The sequence below is a fragment of the Pipistrellus hanaki genome (assembly GCF_964339955.1).
Source record: "Pipistrellus hanaki genome assembly, chromosome: 21".
NCBI classification, from domain to species: domain Eukaryota; kingdom Metazoa; phylum Chordata; class Mammalia; order Chiroptera; family Vespertilionidae; genus Pipistrellus; species Pipistrellus hanaki.
The window spans coordinates 5,173,995-5,193,041 of record NC_140523.1 but is presented as its reverse complement, the minus strand read 5'-3'; the positions used below and the strand labels follow the sequence as shown (position 1 = coordinate 5,193,041).

General features: G+C 54.4%; 1 protein-coding gene and 1 long non-coding RNA gene across 3 annotated transcripts in view; one reads left to right on the top strand and one right to left on the bottom strand.

The window, feature by feature from the left end:
* Positions 1 to 3,517: 3,517 nt before the first annotated feature.
* The window catches only part of MESP2 (mesoderm posterior bHLH transcription factor 2), a 51,125-nt gene continuing 35,595 nt past the window's right edge, over positions 3,518 to 19,047 (bottom strand). Inside the window, exons 2-3 of the mRNA XM_084869251.1 lie at positions 5,216 to 6,847; positions 3,518 to 4,510 (exon numbers count right to left, since the gene is read on the bottom strand). Coding sequence (XP_084725377.1) covers positions 4,265 to 4,510; positions 5,216 to 6,091 — 1,122 coding nt within the window. The 5' untranslated portion in view covers positions 6,092 to 6,847 and the 3' untranslated portion in view covers positions 3,518 to 4,264. The remainder of the gene's footprint in view (positions 4,511 to 5,215; positions 6,848 to 19,047) is intronic.
* LOC311614479 lies at positions 5,558 to 17,775 on the top strand. Of its 2 annotated transcripts, none has more exons than XR_014793662.1 (3): positions 5,558 to 5,705; positions 12,327 to 12,479; positions 17,470 to 17,775. It is a non-coding gene; the product is annotated as an uncharacterized lncRNA (long non-coding RNA). The 2 variants fall into 2 exon arrangements; XR_014793663.1 differs by lacking the exon at positions 5,558 to 5,705 and adding an exon at positions 5,893 to 6,024.

Sequence of the window (19,047 nt, the reverse complement as noted above, 5' to 3'; positions counted from 1 at the left end):
GACTGTTCAGTAAACCATTCGGCCCGCGATTTAGGCTGGATTTTAGATTTTGGCCCCTTCTCTGATTGAGTTCGACACCCCTACGCCTAGACCGTCTCCCTGGTCCCTCCCTGAGGGAGTGACATTGAGGCAGGGTCTACGACAGCCACACCTCACATGCAAGGCCCCGTGTGGCTGGAGGAAACGGGTTCCCGGGCTGCAGCAAGGACAGAGTGAGACCTGCCTGCAGAACCTTGCTCAATCAAGGTCGCACCCAGAGCAGGAGCCCACTCAAACCCAGACTGCTCACTCCCCGTCTGTCTGGGACTCAAAGCCCCAGGGGAAAGCAGGATCTGAGGATCCACCGGAAGCAGCTGGGGTACAGGGTCCCCTCCCACCTCCCCATCATCCGGGAGACACGTCCTTCTCTACATGGCGGGGTCATTGAAAGGCTGAGATGAGCCGAAACCGGTGTGGCTCAGTGGATAGAGTGTCGGCCTGCGGACTGAAAGGTCCCAGGTTTGATTCTGATCAAGGGCATGCACCTTGGTTGCGGGCACATCCCCAGTAGGGGGTGTGCAGGAGGCAGCTGGTCGATGAATCTCTTTCATCGATGTTTCTAACTCTCTCTCCCTCTCTTCCTCTCTGTGAAAAATCAATAATATATATATATATATATATATATATATATATATTTATATTTATATGAAAGGCTGAGATGAGGCGCATAGATGGTGACTGGTGAAAGATGAGACGGAGTGGGCCGGAGACCAGGAGACCAGGACCCAGGCTTTATTGGGGAGAAGACCCCTGCCGGCTGCCTTTGGAGGAGAAAGAGCCCACATGCAGGGATGGACACGCCTTTTGAGGGGAGGAAAAGGAAGGGGCGGGGCTTAGGGCACTCAGCACACGCTGATTGGTTGTTTCCTGTAAGCCGCATGATTAGGGACCTAGGGACTTAGGAATTGGGGGCTTAGAGTATTGGGCAGGTGCTGATGGGCGGTTCGATGTCCAGTCCCTGTAAGGTGCCTGGTCAGGTGCTCAGGGATGTCCGTGCTGCAGGTACAGGTTATGTCATCCTCTGCCCATCAGCTGGGCTCCCCAGGAAGGTGCGGGCAGACCAGTCGCCCCAGGCTGGGCACCAGCACTGGCACCTCTCCTCCGCTGCCAGTCACTTAGCAGAGAGGGATCAGCCGAGGGCAGCATGCCATGGGCCAGACGGATGGGGGGCAAGGAGCTGCCATTCCCAAGAGCTTTCCCTCCCAGAGGGTGGGGACAGGGGTGGCATCAGCCCAGTGCCCCTGGGCCCTGCTCCCCGACTCCAGCAGCGTCTAGGATGCCTCTCGGGCAGCTCCAGCCGGGGTGCTGGCGGCCTCTTGCCTCTGGGCACCTCTTGGGAGGGAGGCTGGAAAGTAGAGCTGCCAAGTTCCAGAAGACACGCCGCTCTGGCTGCTGCTGGTAAAGGCCAGGACTCTCTCTTGGGCTCTCTGCCAGCCCTGGCCTGGCTTCAGAGCCGGGGGGAGCGGCCATGGGTGACCGGGCCAGGGATACCGCTCTCTGTCCCTTTAAGATGAGCTGTACGCAGATGGGTGGGAGCCAAAGGAAGGAGATGGGGCAGGTGTTCGGTTCTGCCTTCGGTGCAGATGCCCTGAGACCGGGGCCAAGACCTTGGGTTCCCCTGGAAAGCAGAGAGCACTGGGTGGGGAGTCAGGGCCTGGATACCCACACCCAGCTTGGGGTTCATTCACAGAGCCTGTAAGGAGGTAATTAAGGGATAAAGGAGGTCAGATGCGTGGGCCCCAATCCCCTAGAACGGGTGACCTTAGAGGGAGAGGTTAAGACAGACACACAGCCGAAACCGGTTTGGCTCAGCGGTAGAGCATCAGTCTGCGGACTGAAAGGTCCCAGGTTCGATTCCGGTCAAGAGCATGTGCGTTGCTTGCGGGCACATCCCCAGTGGGGGGTGTGCAAGAGGCAGCTGGTCGATGTTTCTCTCTCATCGACGTTTCTAGCTCTCTGTCTCTCTCCCTTCCTCTCTGTGAAAAATCAATAAAATATATTTTAAAAAAAAGACAGACACACAGACCACGGGGTGACCACGTGAGGACACGGTGAGAAAAAGGTGGCCGTCGGCAAGCCCAGGAGGGAGGCCTCCAAGAAACCAAACCTGCCGACACCTTGATCTTGGACTTCCAGCCTCTACAACTGTGAGAAAACAATTTTGGGTGGTTCAGCTACTCAATGCGTGGTATTCTGTTAGGGCCGTGGTCTGCAAATTCATTGGTCCACAGAGCCAAAGATCAACAGGACAACGATGGAAAATTTTTAAAAAATATATATTTTATTGATTTTTTTACGGAGAGGAAGGGAGAGAGTTAGAAATATCGATGAGAAACATCGACCAGCTGCCTCCTGCACACCCCCCACCGGGGATCTGCCCGCTACCTTGGTACATGCCCTTGACCGCAATCGAACCTGGGACCCTTCAGTCCACTGGCTGACGCTCTATCCACTGAGCCAAACTGATTTCGGCTGAAATTTTTTTTGAGAGACGAAAACCGACTTCTGCACATGGACCATAATGTTTCAATTGCATTGCATATGGGTGCCTGCATGTAGTATTTTTAAAAAATATGTATATTTTATTGATTTTTCAGAGAGAGGGATAGAGAGTCAGAAACATCGATGAGAGAGAATCATTGATCAGCTGCCTCTTGCACACCCCCGACCGGGGATGTGCCCGCAACCAAGGTACATGCCCTTGACTGGGAATTGAACCCGGGACCTTTCAGTCCGCAGGCCGACACTCTGTCCACTGAGCCAAACCGGTCTCGGCTGCACATAGTATTTTGTGGAAGAGCCACACTCAAGGGGCCAAAGAGCCGCATATGGCTCGCGAGCTGCAGTTTGCCGACCATCGTGTAAGGCAGGGGTCTTCAAACTACGGCCCTCGGGCCACATGCGGCCCGCAGAGGAGTCTGATCCGGCCCGCCAGGTTTTTTGGGCAGTGAGCGCAGCCGAGGTGTTACAGTAGGAATTAGTAGTTCATATAGTCCGGCCCTCCAGCTCTCTGAGGGACCGTGATCTGGCCCCCACTTTAAAAAGTTTGAGGACCCCTGGTGTAAGGGCAACCTGAGCCCACTAAATACACTAGCCTGGTCCCTAGGGCCCATTCACAGGCATCCTTTGAAAACAGTTTCATATCATGTGGACAAGCCCTACGGGTCAGCAGGAATGAAATGGGTGCTGGCCTGGTGGTCATGGCAACCTGCTCTGCCGCCATGCACAGCTGGCCAGGCAGGGAGACCTTCCCTGTGCGATAAACACTGTCAGATTGGCGAGGGCCCACAGCACCACTGGGAGGGCATGACCTGTTCCCCACGGGATGGGAACATTTCCCCGTTCCCAGAGGCCAGAAAAGCACAGAGCAAAGCAGTTTTTTTTAAAAAAATTTATTTACATTTTAATCCTCACCCGAGGATATTTTTTCCATTGACATTTTTTGAGAGAGAGAGAGAGAGAGAGAGAGAGAGAGAGAGAGAGAGAAATGTTGATGGGAGAGAACGATATAGATTGGTTGCCTCCTGCATGCCCACTGACCAGGGTCAGAGAGGAGTTTGAAACCCAGGTACGTGCCCTTAACTGGAATCGAACCCGGGACCCTTTGGTCCACAGGCTGACACTCTATGCACTGAGCCAAACGGACTAGGGCTGTGCTGTGTGGGGTTTTTAAAAAAATATATATTTTATTGATTTTTTTACAGAGAGGGAGGGAGAGGGATAGTTAGAAACATTGATGAGAGAGAAACATGGATCAGCTGCCTCCTGCACACCCCCCACCGGGAATGTGCCTGCAACCAAGGTACATGCCCTTGATCAGGATCGAACCCGGGACCCTTTGGTCCACAGGCCGACGCTCTATCCACTGAGCCATATCGGCCGGGGCTGTGTTGTGTTTTTTTAAACACAAAGTACATAGGGGTCTGCCCAATCCATCCCATCAGCCCCAGCCCTCCCAACATGGTGGGTCATGCAGCCCGCCATGTTTCTGCAGCTCAGGCTGTGCTGTTCAGGGCAATGATCATTTGGGGGAGCTGTGCTCAGGAGCTGGGGGTGCCCCAGCCCCCACGCCAGCCAGGGAGGCCACCGAACACGGCTTCCGTGAACGGCATCACTTGGGAAAGGGATCCCTGGCTACAGGAAAGCTTGAAAACCGCTGACCTCGCACCTGAGGGAGCCCAACGCTACAGGCTGGAAAGGGGGGGGGGGGGGACAAGCAAGGCCATTAATAGAAGATGCTCAGGTGGCCCCCCTCCAGGTCGTCCGGCCAAAGTTCAGGGCAGCCCCCGAGCTGCAGGCCTGAGCTCTGGAGAGGACTTTCGTCGCTGAAGCAGAAGGTGGGGCCTGGTCCCTGGGGCTCCGAGCTGGGCAGCAGGTCTTCACTGTGGCTCCAGTAACCCCATTGGGCCTGGGGCTGCAGGAGGGGCGGGGTTTCTGGCCACAGACAGGACTCCGGAGACACACAGATACCCTGCGAGAGAGACGAGAGCAGGCTGGTGAGGGGGCCGCGATGGGCTCCTCAGAGTGTGGCAGGCAGCCTCCGAACAGCCCTGGCCTGGCGTCCAGAATGCAGGGAAAGCGAAATGGTTAAGAGTGTCACTGCCAGGGTTCAAACCCCAGCTCTGCTAGCCGCCAGCTCCAGGAACACAGATGGCCTCTTCTAGCCTCAGTTTTCCCATCTGTACATTGGGATGATGATAATACCTGCTTCGGGGGGCTTGAGGCAGGGCAGAATGAGTCAACTCATGCGCAATAATAGACATTTTGGCCATGAACATGCTATGTTATGGGCCATGGTTCACGGGCCTCATGAATGATGAATGAAGATTGAAGGAAACATGAAAGTCACCAGCTCAAAGCCCATCGATCAGGAAGCCCCTAAACCTGGAGCTGCGGGGGGCTTTCCTCCATACTCCCAGCCCCGAATGGAGCCAGGGTGGAAGGAGCAAGTCCACGGGGGCGTGAGGACTTCTGGGTATTGGTGGCCTTAACTGCGAGGGTCCCATCTCTTTCCCCAAGGGGCCAGCGCCCTCTCTCTCCATCTCCCCTTCAGCTTCTCTCCATCCCTAACCAGGGTGGGATTGGATAATCGGGATCCAAAAGGGATAGAATCTACTGCAGACTAGAGCCTACCTACCCACCCCGTCCATTTCCAACTGCAGCCTGGGCACGGTACCTGGTACACTGCAGCGGGCACCTGGGCTGCGGGGGTCCCAAGCTCCAAGGGCGTCTGCGTTCCGGAACCAGCTTCGGGCGGCGTCCAAAGGGCCGCATCGGGGGCTCTACGTTGGGACACTGGCGGAAGCGACTGCGCCCCGGAGCAGTAAGGGGGGGAGACCCAAGGACCCACGTCGGGGATCCTGCTTCCCAAGCATCCGGGCGCTTCTGGGACTCCTAGACAGGCAGGCGGGGACCCCCAAGACCCCGCAGCGGCGGCGACGGAGCCCAGAACCCGGCCGCGCGCTGGCGTCGACGTCGACGTCGGCGTCAGCGTCTGCGCCTGCGCGGAGCCGCCGTCGGGGCAGAGCGGGCAGCCCCGAGGGGCCTCCGCGTCGTTGCTGCGGGGCCGCGGGCGCCGGCACCGCCGCAGGCTGTCCTCGCTGAGGCCCAGCACGGCCGACAGGTGGGCGATGTAGCGGATGGCCAGGCGCAGCGTCTCGATCTTGGTGAGGCTCTGGCCGGCGGGCGCCACGGACGGCGGCAGGAAGCGGCGCAGCTCGTGCAGCGCGCGGGCGAGCGTGCGCATGCGCAGCTTCTCGCGCTCGCTGGCGCTCTGCCGCTGCCCGCCGGCCGCCGGGGCGGGGCGCGCGCGTCCGGGCGCCGTCGTCGTCGTCGTCGGGGCGGCCTGCGGGCTGCGGGCGGGGGGCTTGGGCCGCGAGGGGACCCCGGCGCCGCCGTCACAGGGGCACGAGCCCGACGAGTCTGAGGAGGACGAGGCCGGGGACGTGGAGTCCGGGTGCGCGGCCGCCCAACCCCAGCCCTGGGGTAAGGTCCAGGGGTCGAGGGTCTGCAGCGGCGGCGGCGGCGGCGGCGGCGGCGGGGACTGGGCCATGGCCGGCCGGGGGGCCGCGGGCTCCGGGCTCCTCCTCGGTGAAGGCTGGGCCGGCCGCCTCCGGGCCTGAGCTTTTTATCCGGGACCCGAAGGTGCGAGGTGGCCTCCCGCCAGGTTGCAGAGAGGTGTCAAAACCCACAGAGCCCAGGGAAGGCCCGGGCAGGGGGGAGGCCTGGGAAAGCGGGCCCATTTGCGGAGGTGTGGATTCTGACTCCTCGGGGGGCTCTAATGGAGGCCCCTGCAGCCCGGGAAGTGTGGGAGGGACGGTTCGCATCTGGATGGAGCTGCTGAGCTTCTCGCCACCAGGCTCCCGTCCACGCCGCCGGCCGCGCAGGGTGAGTGCCCAGGAGCGGTGGGCAGTGCCACCGCCTCTGACTCCCGGCGCCCAAGCTGCAACTCAATGGACCATGGCGCCCCTCTCGTCACCATCCCGGGTGGGGAGCTTGCTGTGCCCAGTAATTTGCGCCCGGTGCCTACAAGGGTGCCCAGGACAAGCCCTGAGAGACCTGCCAGCAGTGATGGGGGGAGGGGGGATGGGGGGGGTGCAGGTGGACCCTTCCTGGGTTCCTTGGAGCCTGCACCTGCTGATTTGCTGAGTGACACCGAGAAAGTCCTCTCACTGCCCACAGCTAATTTCTTTTTCTTTTCTTTTTAATATTTTATTGATTTTTTACAGAGAGGAAGAGGGAAGGATAGAGAGTTAGAAACATCGATGAGAGAGAATCATCGATCAGCTGCCTCTTGCACACACCCCCACTGGGGATGTGCCCGCAACCAAGGGCCATGCCCTTGACCGGAATCGAACCTGGGACCCTTGAGTTCGCAGGCCGACGCTCTATCCACTGAGCCACACCGGTTTTGGCTTTCTTTTCTTTTTCTTTTTCTTTTTCTTTTCTTTTTTTTTTTTTTTTTTTTTTAATATATTTCTTTAGTGATTTCAGAGAGGAAGGGAGAAGGAGAGAGAGAGATAGAAATATCCATGATGAGAGAGAATCATGGATGGGCTACCTCCTGCACACCCCCCTACTGGGGATCGAGCCTGCAATCCAGGCATGTGCCTTTGGGTCAGAATCGAAACCCGGGACCCTCCTCAGTCTGCAGGCTGATGCTTTATCCGCTGAGCCAACCCGGGTAAGGCCTACAGTCATTTCTGTTCCAGAAAAACAACAGAGGAGCCCTAGCCATTTGGGCTCAGTGGATAGAGCGTTGTCCCGGGTTCGATTCTGGTCAAGGGCACAGGCCTGGGTTGTAGGCTTGGTCTCTGGTAAGGGGAGTGCAGGAGGCAGCCGATCAATGATTCTCATCATTGATGTTTCTCTCTCTCTCTCCCTCTTTGAAATCAATTTTTAAAAATATATATATTTTATTGATTTTTTACAGAGAGGAAGGGAGAGAGATAGAGAGTTAGAAACGTCGATGAGAGAGGAACATCGACCAGCTGCCTCCTGCACACCCCCCACCGGGGATGTGCCCGCAACCAAGGTACATGCCCTTGACCGGAATCGAACCTGGGACCTTTCAGTCCGCAGGCCAACGCTCTATCCACTGAGCCACACCGGTTTCGGCTGAAATCAATTTATTTTTTAAAAAAGAAAAGAAAAACCAGAGAGGAGCCTGGAGAAGGAGAATGAATGGCCTGCCCGGCCAGACCCTCTTTATTTGCTGTGTGACTTGGACAAATGACTTCGCTCCTCTGAGGCTCAAGTTTCCTCGTTCTCAGCAATGACGTCACGCGCCAGCCCGGATGGCTGCTGGGCCTCGGGGGAACCATCCACAGAACCACTTAGCGTGCCCTTGGCACTGGGGCTCCGTGTGTAATACCTTCATTTTATAAAGAAGGTACTTCCATTTCAGGATGCTCATGGGCATCATTCACTTAATTCGTGTTTATTTAGCAACTGGTAAATGTTCAGGCGCGCCAGGGTGAGCAAGCAGGGAGTTTATTTTTTCGTTTTTTCAATACATTTTTATTGATTTCAGAGAGGGGGAGAGAGAGAGAAACATCAATGACGAGGGAATCATTGATTGGCTGCCTCCTGCACGCCCCCCAACTGGGGATTGAGTTGGTAACCTGACATATGCCCTTGACTGGAATCGAACCCAGGACCCTTCAACCGCAGGCTGATGTTCTATCCACTGAGCCAAAACAGCTAGGGCCCTTGATGAGATTTTAGTGTTTTGTTGTTTTTTTTAAATATGTTTTATTGAGCCGGGACCGGTTTGGCTCAGTGGATGGAGCGTCGGCCTGTGGACTGAAAGGTACCGGGTTCGATTCCGGGCAAGGGCATGTACCTTGGTTGCGGGCACATCCCCAGTGGGGGGTGTGCAGGAGGCAGCTGATCGATGATTCTCTCTCATCGATGTTTCTAATTCTCTATCCCTCTCTCTTCCTCTCTGTGAAAAAATCAATAAAATATATTAAAAAAAATATATATATATATATATTTAAATATATTTTATTGATTTATATATATATGTTTTATTGATTTATATATATATGTTTTATTGATTTTTGCAGGAAGGGAGAGGGATAGAGAGTTAGAAACATCGATCAGTTGCCTCTTGCACACTCCCTACTGGATAGGTGCCCACAACTAAGGTGCATGCCCTTGCCCGGAATCGAACCTGGGACCTTTCAGTCCACAGGCCGCTCTATCCACTGAGCCACACCGGTTTTGGCTGTGATCTTTTTTAAAAGGGCAGTCTTGGAGACTAAGGGCCTCATCAGGGCCAGAGACTAGTGCTCTGGTTGAAGAGGTGAGAGGTCACAGCTGGGCCTTGACCCAGGCCTGGTTCTAGGATAGGGAGAGAGGCAGATAGAGGGCATTTTGGATGTGGGAACAGCCTAACCACAGGCCTGGTGCTCCCTGGGAGTTAGAAATATATTAACCCATACCAGCCTGAAGAAGTAGATGGCTTTCCCTAGCCGGTGTTGCTCAGTGGATAGAGCGTCGACCTGTGGACTGACAGGTCCCGGGTTCGATTCCGGTCAAGGGCACATGCCCGGGTTATGGGCTGGATCCCCAGCGGGGGTGTACAGGAGGCAGCCGATGACTGATTCTCTCATCACTGATGTTTCTCTCTCTCTCCCTTTCTCTCTGAAATCAATAAAAATACATTTTAAAACAAAATAAGTAAGTGGCTCTCTAGTATTTTGTGGCTGTTTTTTAAAAACTAACTTTTAGTTACACCAATTACATAAACACATTCTCTTTGTAAGAAGTGGAAACATGCCCTGACCAGTCTCGCTCAGTGGATAGAGCGTGAGCCTGCGGACTCAAGGGTCCCAGGTTCGATTCCGGTCAAGGGCATGTACCTTGGTTGCGGGCACATCCCCAGTGGGGGGTGTGCAGGAGGCAGCTGATCGATGTTTCTCTCTCATCGATGTTTCTAACTCTGTATCCCTCTCTATAAAAAAACCAAAAAAATATATATATATATATATATATTTTTAAAAGAAATGGAAACATGAGAGGTAAAGCTGGAACCCCTATAAACCTCCACTTCCACCCCACAACGGGAACAGCTACGGTAAAGGGTTGTCAGGTATCTTTCCAGACCTGGTCCATGCATTCACATCAGTCAACGTATGTCCTTAGAAGTCACACACAGTATATGCCGGGACCGGTTTGGCTCAGTGGATAGAGCGTCGGCCTGCGGACTGAAAGGTCCCGGGTTCAATTCCAGTCAAGGGCATGTACCTTGGTTGCGGGTACATCCCCAGTAGGGGGTGTGCAAGAGGCAGCTGATCGATGATTCTCTCGCATCGATGTTTCTACCTCTCTATCCCTCTCTCTTCCTCTCTGTGAAAAATCAATAAAAATATATTAAAAAAAAAAGAAGTCACACACAGTATAAAGGTGGTACCATGGCCCTTTTCCACATGCCAGCCTGTAACTTGCTCTTTTTTTTAAATATTTTTTTATTGATATTAAATAAAATAATTTATTTAATATCTATAATTTATTTAATTATAGATATTAAATCTATAATTTAATATAGATTTATTAAATTCTATATTAAAACGTTCTATCCACTGAGCCACACTCTATCCACTGAGCCACACCGGCCTCGGCTGTAACTTGCTCTTTTTTCATTCGGTAGCGTATATGAGAGCATTCCATGTGAGGACATGTGTCGTTCACTCGAAGCTGGTCATAGTTGATTTCAATGTTCATCCATTTCCATCGTAGAAGACAATTTAAAAAATGTATATATTTTTTTATTGATTTCAGAGAGGAAAGGAGAGGGGGAGAGAGATATGGAAACATCCATGATGAGAGAGAATCATTGATGGGCTGCCTCCTGCACGCCCCCTACTGGGGATGGAGCCCACAACCGGGCCTGTGCCCTGACCGGAATGGAACCATGACCTCCTGGTTCCTAGGATGACACTCGACCCCTGAGCCATGCCGGTTGGGTCTCCTCAGAATGTATTTTGAAATATGTTGGAGACAAGATGCTCCTGTAACCACTGTAACATGATGATAAAGTCATAACCGACCGGGAGTCACATAGATCAGGGCAGCTGTCGTTTGGTTTGTTGTAGCTGCTGTGAACGAGGAGAGGGAACTTGATCCGTAACGCAAAAAGAAGATGCAATCGGTTAGCCATGCCTGATTTTAAACATGCTTTCTTTGGAAAGAAGCAGTTGGTTACGCAACATTTCATGACTTAAAAGGGCTTAAACAACCACATTAAAAAATATACCAAAGCACTTTTTCCTGCGGGCAGAGTAGACTCAGAAAACATTCAGTTCTGCACTTCTTGTTTTTTTTTATTTTAATTTATTAATTTTTTTTTTTTTTTACTATATTTTATTGATTTTGTACAGAGAAGAAGGGAGAGAGTTAGAGAGTTAGAAACATCGATGAGAGAGAGTCATCGATCAGCCGCCTCTTGCACACCCCCTACTGGGGATATGCCCGCAACCAAGGTACATGCCCTCGACCGGAATCGAACCCGGGACCCTTCAGTCCCCAAGCCGACGCTCTATCCATTGAGCCAAACCCGTTTCGGCTGTTTTTTTTTAAATCTTCACCCGAGGATATGTTCTTATTGACTCTTACAGAGAAGAAGGGAGAGACATTGATTGAGAAACATTGATTGGTTGCCTCCCGCACCCACTGGTGAACCCAAAACCCGGGGATGTGTCCTGACTGGGAATTGAACCTTTTGGTGGACGAGATGATATTCCAAATGACTTAAGTCACTCTGCTAGGGCGTCCTGCACTTGGAGGTTGAAATAATGGCAAAGCAAGAAATTGGGTTTCTTACTGATACGACGCTGGAATGTTTTCAGTTCTGGCCCAACAGCCGGCTGGATTTGGAGTGGTCAGGTACCCTTGTGACCTCCAGGAAGCTTCTAAACACCCAGTATTCCCCAGCCAGGGTAGCTCAGTGGTTGAGCATCAACCTATGAACCAGGAGGTCAGGGTTCGATTCCCAGTCAGGGCACACGCCCAGGTTGTGGGCTTGATCGCCAGTGTGGGGCGTGCAGGAGGCAGAAACATCATTGATGTTTCTGTCTCTCTCTCTCCTGCTCCCTTCCTCTCCACAATCAATAAAAATATAGTTAGCCCAAACCGATTTGGCTCAGTGGATAGAGCGTCGGCCTGCGGACTGAAGGGTCCCAGGTTTGATTCTGGCAAAGGGCACAGGCCTGGGCTGTGGGCTTGATCCCCAGTGGGGGGCGTGCAGGAGGCAGCCGATCCATGATGCTCTCTCATCATGGATGTTTCTGTCTCTCCCCCTGCCTCTCCCTTCTTCTCTGAAATAAAAAATATATATATGTATATATATATATATATATATATATATATATATATATATATATTTTTTTTTTTTTTTTTAAAGCCCCTGCAGTTCCCAGCCTGTCTTTTTTTTTTTTTAAATATATTTTATTGATTTTGTACAGAGAGGAAAAGAGAGAGATAGAGAGTTAGAAACATCGATGAGAGAGAGTCATCGATCAGCCGCCTCTTGCACACCCCCTACTGGGGATATGCCCGCAACCAAGGTACGTGCCCTTGACCGGAATCGAACCCGGGTCCCTTCAGTCCCCAAGCCGACGCTCTATCCACTGAGCCAAACCGATCTCGGCTCCCAGCCTGTCTTGCAGACAGAACGGCCAATGAAATGTCTGGGGAGGTATTAAAGGGGCTTCTAGGAAAGTGCTTTAAGGCAGGGCGGTATCCTCCTGTGGCTCTAACCACTTCCGTTTTCTGGAAAACAGAAATGTGATGGCTGTAGCTCCAGCAACCACTTTGTGACCCGGAAGCAGTCTCCAGGACAGAGGTCACCCACTGAGGAGGACTGTGGAGCAGAAAGCAGCCCGAGGCATCAGTGACAACATGGAAGCGCCACACCAGCCCAGGACTGTCTGCCCGTGAGTTTCTTTCCTGTGTGAGAAAACGAATCACCATCTTGTTTGTTGTTTTTGAATTGATTTCGGAGAGGAAGGGAGAGGGAGAGAGAGAGAGAGAAACATCAATGATGAGAGAGAATCATGGATGAGCTGCCTCCTGCACGCCCCCTACTGGGGATGTGCCCTGACCAGGCATTGTGCATAGGTTGATGCTCAACCACTGAGCCACACCGTCAGGCCTGAGGTCCTTTCAGAGCTGAAGCCAAGCATCCGGAGAGGATGGGGGTGCTGCTTTGGGCTCTGGGCGGTCTCCTCAGCCCAGCCTGCTCTCCTTGGAGCCCGAAGCTCTGGCTGGGCCTCTGGCTCAGCCCGGCCTGCTCTGGGGCTGGAGCCACAGCCGCCTCCACCTCCGGCTGAGCCTGTCTGGGTGGCGCCAGCCGGCTGGCCGCGTGAGGACCCTGACGCCTCCATCCCATCATCCCCGATCCACTTCCCAGGACCCCCCCCCACCCCCAACCCGCAGTCCAACCAGCAGGCTGGGCGTTCCCCTGCTAAAAGGACTTCAGGCCTGACGGTGTGGCTCAGTGGTTGAGCATCAACCTATAAAACAATTCCCAATCAGGGCACATGCCTGGGTCGCCGGCTCCATCCCCAGAAGGGGGCGTGCAGGAGGCAGCCGATCCATGATTCTCTCTCATCATCAGCATCAGGCTCTGGTGCTGTTGAGGGACCGTGGGAGAGGGGGGGCTGTGTCAGGTGGCTTAGCCCAGGCCTCCCCGATGGTTCTGCACCTGCGCACCTGCTCTTTCCCTCCCCCCCCCCCCCGGGCGGGCACCCAGGTCCAAGGCTGGAGGAGGGTGACCGCCTGGCCTCTGCCCTGTCGGTCTGCTTCCCCCTCAGGCCCCAGGGGCGGGCGGGCTGTGGGAACGCGGAGGGCAGGCGGGGGGCCGGCCGTGCGGGGCCGCCGGGCCAGGTGGTATTCTCATTACCAGCCAGCAGCGAGGGCCAGCCCGCCGCCCCCTGGGCCACCGTGGCCGCCTTCACACCTCCCTCCGCTCCTCCTGTTGACACAGGCCGCCTCCCTCGGGGCGCAAGGTGTCGCCTTGGGAACCGGGGCGTGCAGGGGCCTCCAAAACAGCCGGCAGCAGGCCCGCTCAGCATCCCCAGGGCGCACCTCCGGGCTGGGGGGGGGGGAGGCTGCAGGCCCCCCCAACTTGGGGGCGCCCCCGGGGAAAGGCAGAGGGAGGACACCCTGAGTCAGCCCGCCCAGATCCCGCTGCCCCCGGCCCAGGCGCTGGGGCGTGACTTCGGGCACAGCCAGGGAGGCCCCGTGCCAAGGCCGTGCCAGGCAGAGCACCGTCAGTGTCACCACGGGGCCCAGAGACAGGGGAATTCTGCAAGGTCTACCTCCACCCTCCTTCTCTTTTTCTTTCCTTTACCAAAGCAAGGAACGCTGTTACAGAAAATCGAGAGCATTCAGACAATCAAAAAAAGGAATCTTGGCTCAGTGGCTAGAGCGTCGGTCTGTGGACTGAAGGGTCCCAGGTTCGATTCTGGTCAAGGGCATGTGCCTTGGTTGCGGGCACATCCCCAGTAGGAGGCATGCGGGAGGCAGCTGATTGATGTTTCTCTCTCATCGATGTTTCTAACTCTCTCTTCCTCTCCCTCTGTAAAAATCAATAAAATATATTTTTTAAGAAGAAGGGAATCTTGAATGCCCCCAGTTTCATCTACTCAGAGAGAACCCTGATGACATGTTGGTCCATCTCTCTTTCTTCTTTTTCTTTTTTTTTTTTTTTTTTTTTAATATATATATGTTTTATTGATTTTCTACAGAGAGGAAGGGAGAGAGACAGAGAGCTAGAAACGTCGATGAGAGAGAAACATTGACCAGCTGCCTCCTGCACACCCCCCACCGGGGATGTGCCCGCAACCAAGGTACATGCCCTTGACCGGAATCGAACCCGGGACCTTTCAGTCGGCAGACCGACGCTCTATCCACTGAGCCAAACTGGTTTCAGCGGTCCATCTGTCTGTATCCCAACCCTTTCTAGCATCCCTACAAATACATGAGCATATGCATGGAGCACGGGGAGAGAGTGTGTCGGGGATTTTTATGTGTGGTGGGTATTCTTTTGTATATGTATTTTATTTTTGAAAATAACCTTTTATATCAGAAATAAAGGTGGTGGCACACAGACCAATATACACATCTTGTAACATGGAAATCCACACCTGACACCTATATGATAACCAATGTCCCCCGAATAGGTTTAATTAAAAAAAAAAAAAAAAAAAAGAACTTAATGGAGATATAATTCACATACATTCACCTGTTTATTTTTTTTAAATATATTTTTTATTGATTTCAGTGAGGTAGGGAGAGGGAGAAAGAGAGAAACAGCAATGATGAGAGAGAATCATTGATAGGCTGCCTACTGCAAGCCTCCCACTGGGGCCTGAGCCCAAAACCCTGGTGCATGCCCTTGACTGGAATCGAACCTGGGACCAGTCGGCTCTATCCACTGAGCCAAACTGGCTAGGGCAATACCTGTATTTCTAAACTGAGATTTTGGTAACAAATTCTCTGGTATACACTGAGATGCCTTACAGTTTTTTGCAGAGGAATAGCCTTATAATTTTACAAATAGCTTAAAACTATACATTAACATGCAGTTTTAAACTATATAATCTCCTTGTCAAAAATGTAAACATTACAGCCCTGACCGGTTTGGCTCAGTGGATAGAGTGTCAGGCCTGCAGACTGAAGGGTCCCGGGTTCGATTCCAGTCAAGGGCATGTACCTTGGTTGCAGGCACATCCCCAGTAGTATGAGGAGGCAGCTGATCGATGTTTCTCTCTCATCGATGTTTCTCTCAGCGATGTTTCTGACTCTCTCTCCCTCTCCCTTCCTCTCTGTAAAATATCAATAAAAAATATATATATATATTTTTTTTTAATGTAAACATTACAGGTGAAGATTAAAGTCTTCGTTGACCCTTCCCCCGATCCCAAACCCAGACCTCCCCTCCCACAAATAAGTCTGGGTACGTTATTATGGATTTGGTGAGAACTGGGGCCTTAGTCTGAGCTTTCCCACGGTAGATCTTTACAGAAGGCAGGGCGTAAATATGTATAGGCTCCATATTCGATGACTTTCTATGGAGGGTTTTTATCAGATTCTCATTTTCTTACGTGTTTGCTTTTATCAGCGGTGCCTCATGGAATGTTTCGTTACTTTTTTTGTTTTTTCTGCAGCTTGGTTCTGTCACTCAGCAGTATGCCTATCCTTGTGCCTTTAATCTTTTCTAATCAGGATGAATTCCCATCAGGAAACCACCGGGCCAGGGCACGCTGAGGCTGTCCTGAAGCCCTGCCCCAGGGGGCCCCAGAGGTGGGGACTGGTCACGGGCAGCTGGTGCGGGCACACCTGTGTGCCCGCCTGTGCCAGACGCTGACCGCGCATGCCCAGGGCCTGGGCGGGGCATGACCTCCGAGGGGGAAGGGCTGCATCCGGGGTTTCTCCCGGTGGGGGGCCCTCCAGAGCCGAGGGCTGAGTTCATTCTATCCTCAGTTTGGGGCCTGTAATCAATACTAATCACCTAAGACCCTTCTCCTGCTCCATTCGTTATCTGATCCATTTAAGCCAGGGGTCCTCAAACTTTTTAAAGTGGGGGCCAGATCACGGTCCCTCAGAGAGCTGGAGGGCCGGACTATATGAACTACTGTAACACCTCGGCTGCGCTCACTGCCCAAAAAACCTGGCGGGCCGGATCAGACTCCTCTGCAGGCCGCATGTGGCCCTCGGGCCGTAGTTTGAAGACCCCTGATTTAAGCTCTTGCACTTCCTCTAGAGCAGTGTTTCCCAAAGTGTGGTCCGCGGACCCCCAGGGGTGCGGGAAGAGTCTGGTGGGGGTACGCGTTGCACCGGAGTTTGGTGGGGATATGCACTGCACCGTGCTTAGCTGCGCCTAATTCTCCGTTCTCATGAGTACGAGGGGTCCTCAGCGTTACGAAAACTATAGAAGGGGTACACATATGTCAAACGTTTGGGAAACACTGCTCTAGAGATTCCCCAATGGGTCCAGGGACATCCCTGTCCCCCAGAACTTTGGCAAAAGGAGGCCACACAGACTCCGACCCCCCTCCCCCCACCCTGCCCAGGGTATTCCAGCTCAGTCTGCGAGGGCTCTGCTTTTTATTTATTTATTTATTTATTTTGCCTTTTTTTTTTTTTTTTTAATATGTTTTATTGATTTTTCACAGAGAGGAAGGGAGAGGGATAGAGAGTTAGAAACATCAATGAGAGAGAAACATCGATCAGCTGCCTCCTGCACACACACACACACACACACCCCCCCCCCACTGGGGATGTGCCCGCAACCAAGGTACGTGCCCTTGACCGGAATCGAACCTGGGACCCTTCAGTCCGCAGACCGACGCCCTATCCACTGAGCCACACCGGTTTCGGCCCCACTCTGCTTTTCGTTGGGTGTAAAGTCAGGTACCTTTGGGGAGGTGGGGAGGGGTGTCCTCCTTCCTCTGCTCTTGGGAAGGAGGACGTGGACGTGGCTGAAGGCCGGAGCCACCCAGTGACGTGGTGTGGGAGCCCAGGCCGGGGTTCTGGCCCTGCGGCGGCCTGGGCTGGGCCTGAGCACATGCCTCCCCTCCTGCAGGCCTGGTCGCCGGCTGGCACTCCCGTGAGCGGTCAGCCAGGACAGGGGCAGGGTCGAGGGGCCTGAAACCTGTACGTCCTGCCTGGAGAGAGCTGGGCTGTGTGCCTCCTGCGGGGGGCTGGGGCTGGCTGTGCCCCAAGTTGGCAGCCGAGCTGGGCCCGCAGATCCCCTCCAGGGAGCTGGCAAGGGCTCAGAGCCCACGGAGTTTCGGTCAGCTTGTGGTTTGACCATTTCAACCTTCGGTCCAGGGCTGTGTGTGGGAAAGCTGGAAGGGACTGAGCCCTGCTTGTCCCCAGCCCTCCTGAGCCAGTTCCCTCCCCCCCTTTCCCCTCTAGGCTCCATCTCGCTCTGCCTCTCGGATGGATGAGCAAACGGGTCCAGAAAAGGCAAGTGGCCTGTCAGGGTCCCAGAGCCCATCTCGCCGGCGCTGAGCCAGCTTCACCCACTTCTTAAGCCAGCCCGGCACCTCTGGCACCTCGGGCCCGCCGCTCCCACCCAGCACTGGCCCTCGCTCCGGGGGAAAAAGGCCTCTGACTGGTCCGAGGTAGGTGTGCCTTTTCCGCATCCTAAGATCCCAGCTGGCTGGCGGCGCCCTCTGCTGGCTGCGGCTGGAAGTGCAAGGGCGCTGTATTCTGTGTACACCTATCCCTGCTGTGTGCTGTGTGCGTGACTCCGGGTGGGCACTGTGGCCTGAGACTGAGACCAGCGCTTTCTCACCAAACGTGCAGAGCTCCCAGCACATCTGGGCAGGCACTCGGGAGGCCCTGCTGCATTTTACAGTCGGAGAAACCGAGGCTACTTCATGCCTCAGTTTCCCCATCTTTCACTGCAAAGCTCACATCCCCCTCCGTGTACCCGGAGGAAGCAAAGGAGCAGCGTGTGACCCCCCCCCACGGGCAGAGGCAGGGTCTGCTGGCCCTGTTCTCAGCCGGCTCCCAGGGCTCCTCTTGATCCTTAATCTCTCCCCTTTCTTCCCACCCCCTCCCTCCTCATCACCCCTCGGCCTCCTGTGACTCCCACTGGCTGCATATCCAGCTGACCCACGGCCCGGATAATCAGATTATCGTGGTTCCAGAATAATCTATTCCATATGGCCCGCCAGCTCAGTGGCTCCGGGAGCCAGAGGTGTGAGGCGAGGGGGCGATCCCAGTTGGAAGGGGGCTCCCTGGGAGCCTCGGGCTGGAGCGGGGAGGCTGCTGGGGAAGGAGGGAGGAGGAGGAGGAGCTGGGAGCCTCGTGCTGGGCCCTCTGACTGCTCTGGGCTCCAGGCGGCCTCAGCCCCCCTCCAGCCTAAGCTCATCCGCATGCATCTGCTTTGGACCCATGTGGGGAGGGAGGACAGGCACTCCGGGGCCTCTGTCCCGCTCTGCACTGCGGGGAGGCTCACTAAAGTCCTGCCGAAACCGGTATGGCTCAGCAGATAGAGCGTAGGCCTGCAGACTGAGGGGTCCCGGGTTCGATTCCGGTCAAGGGCATGTACCTTGGTTGCAGGCACATCCCCAGTAGGGGTTGTGGGAGAGGCAGCTGATTGATGTTTCTCTCTCATCGATATTTCTAGCTCTCTATCCCTCTCTCTTCCTCTCTGTAAAAACTCAATAAAATACATTTAAAAAAATAAATTACTTTTCAGACCCGGACTGTCCGGCTCCATCCTCAGGGGCTCTGGTGCCGGCGGCCCAGGGTGGGCCTGGACACCTCTTTCTTTTTCCTGTCCCCAGGCCCCTTTGGCACGGAGCGGGCTTCCGGGCGGCTTGCGGGCACCACCCCCGCCTGGCACCCTCACTCTCAGGGCAGCCCCCCTGGAGGAAAGGAGCCATGGAGCCCCCCAGACTCAGAGGTGGCCCCAGACAGAGGCAGATGGACCCCCGCTCTGTAGCCACGTGACAGGGGGCAGCCTCTCGCCACTCCGTCGCC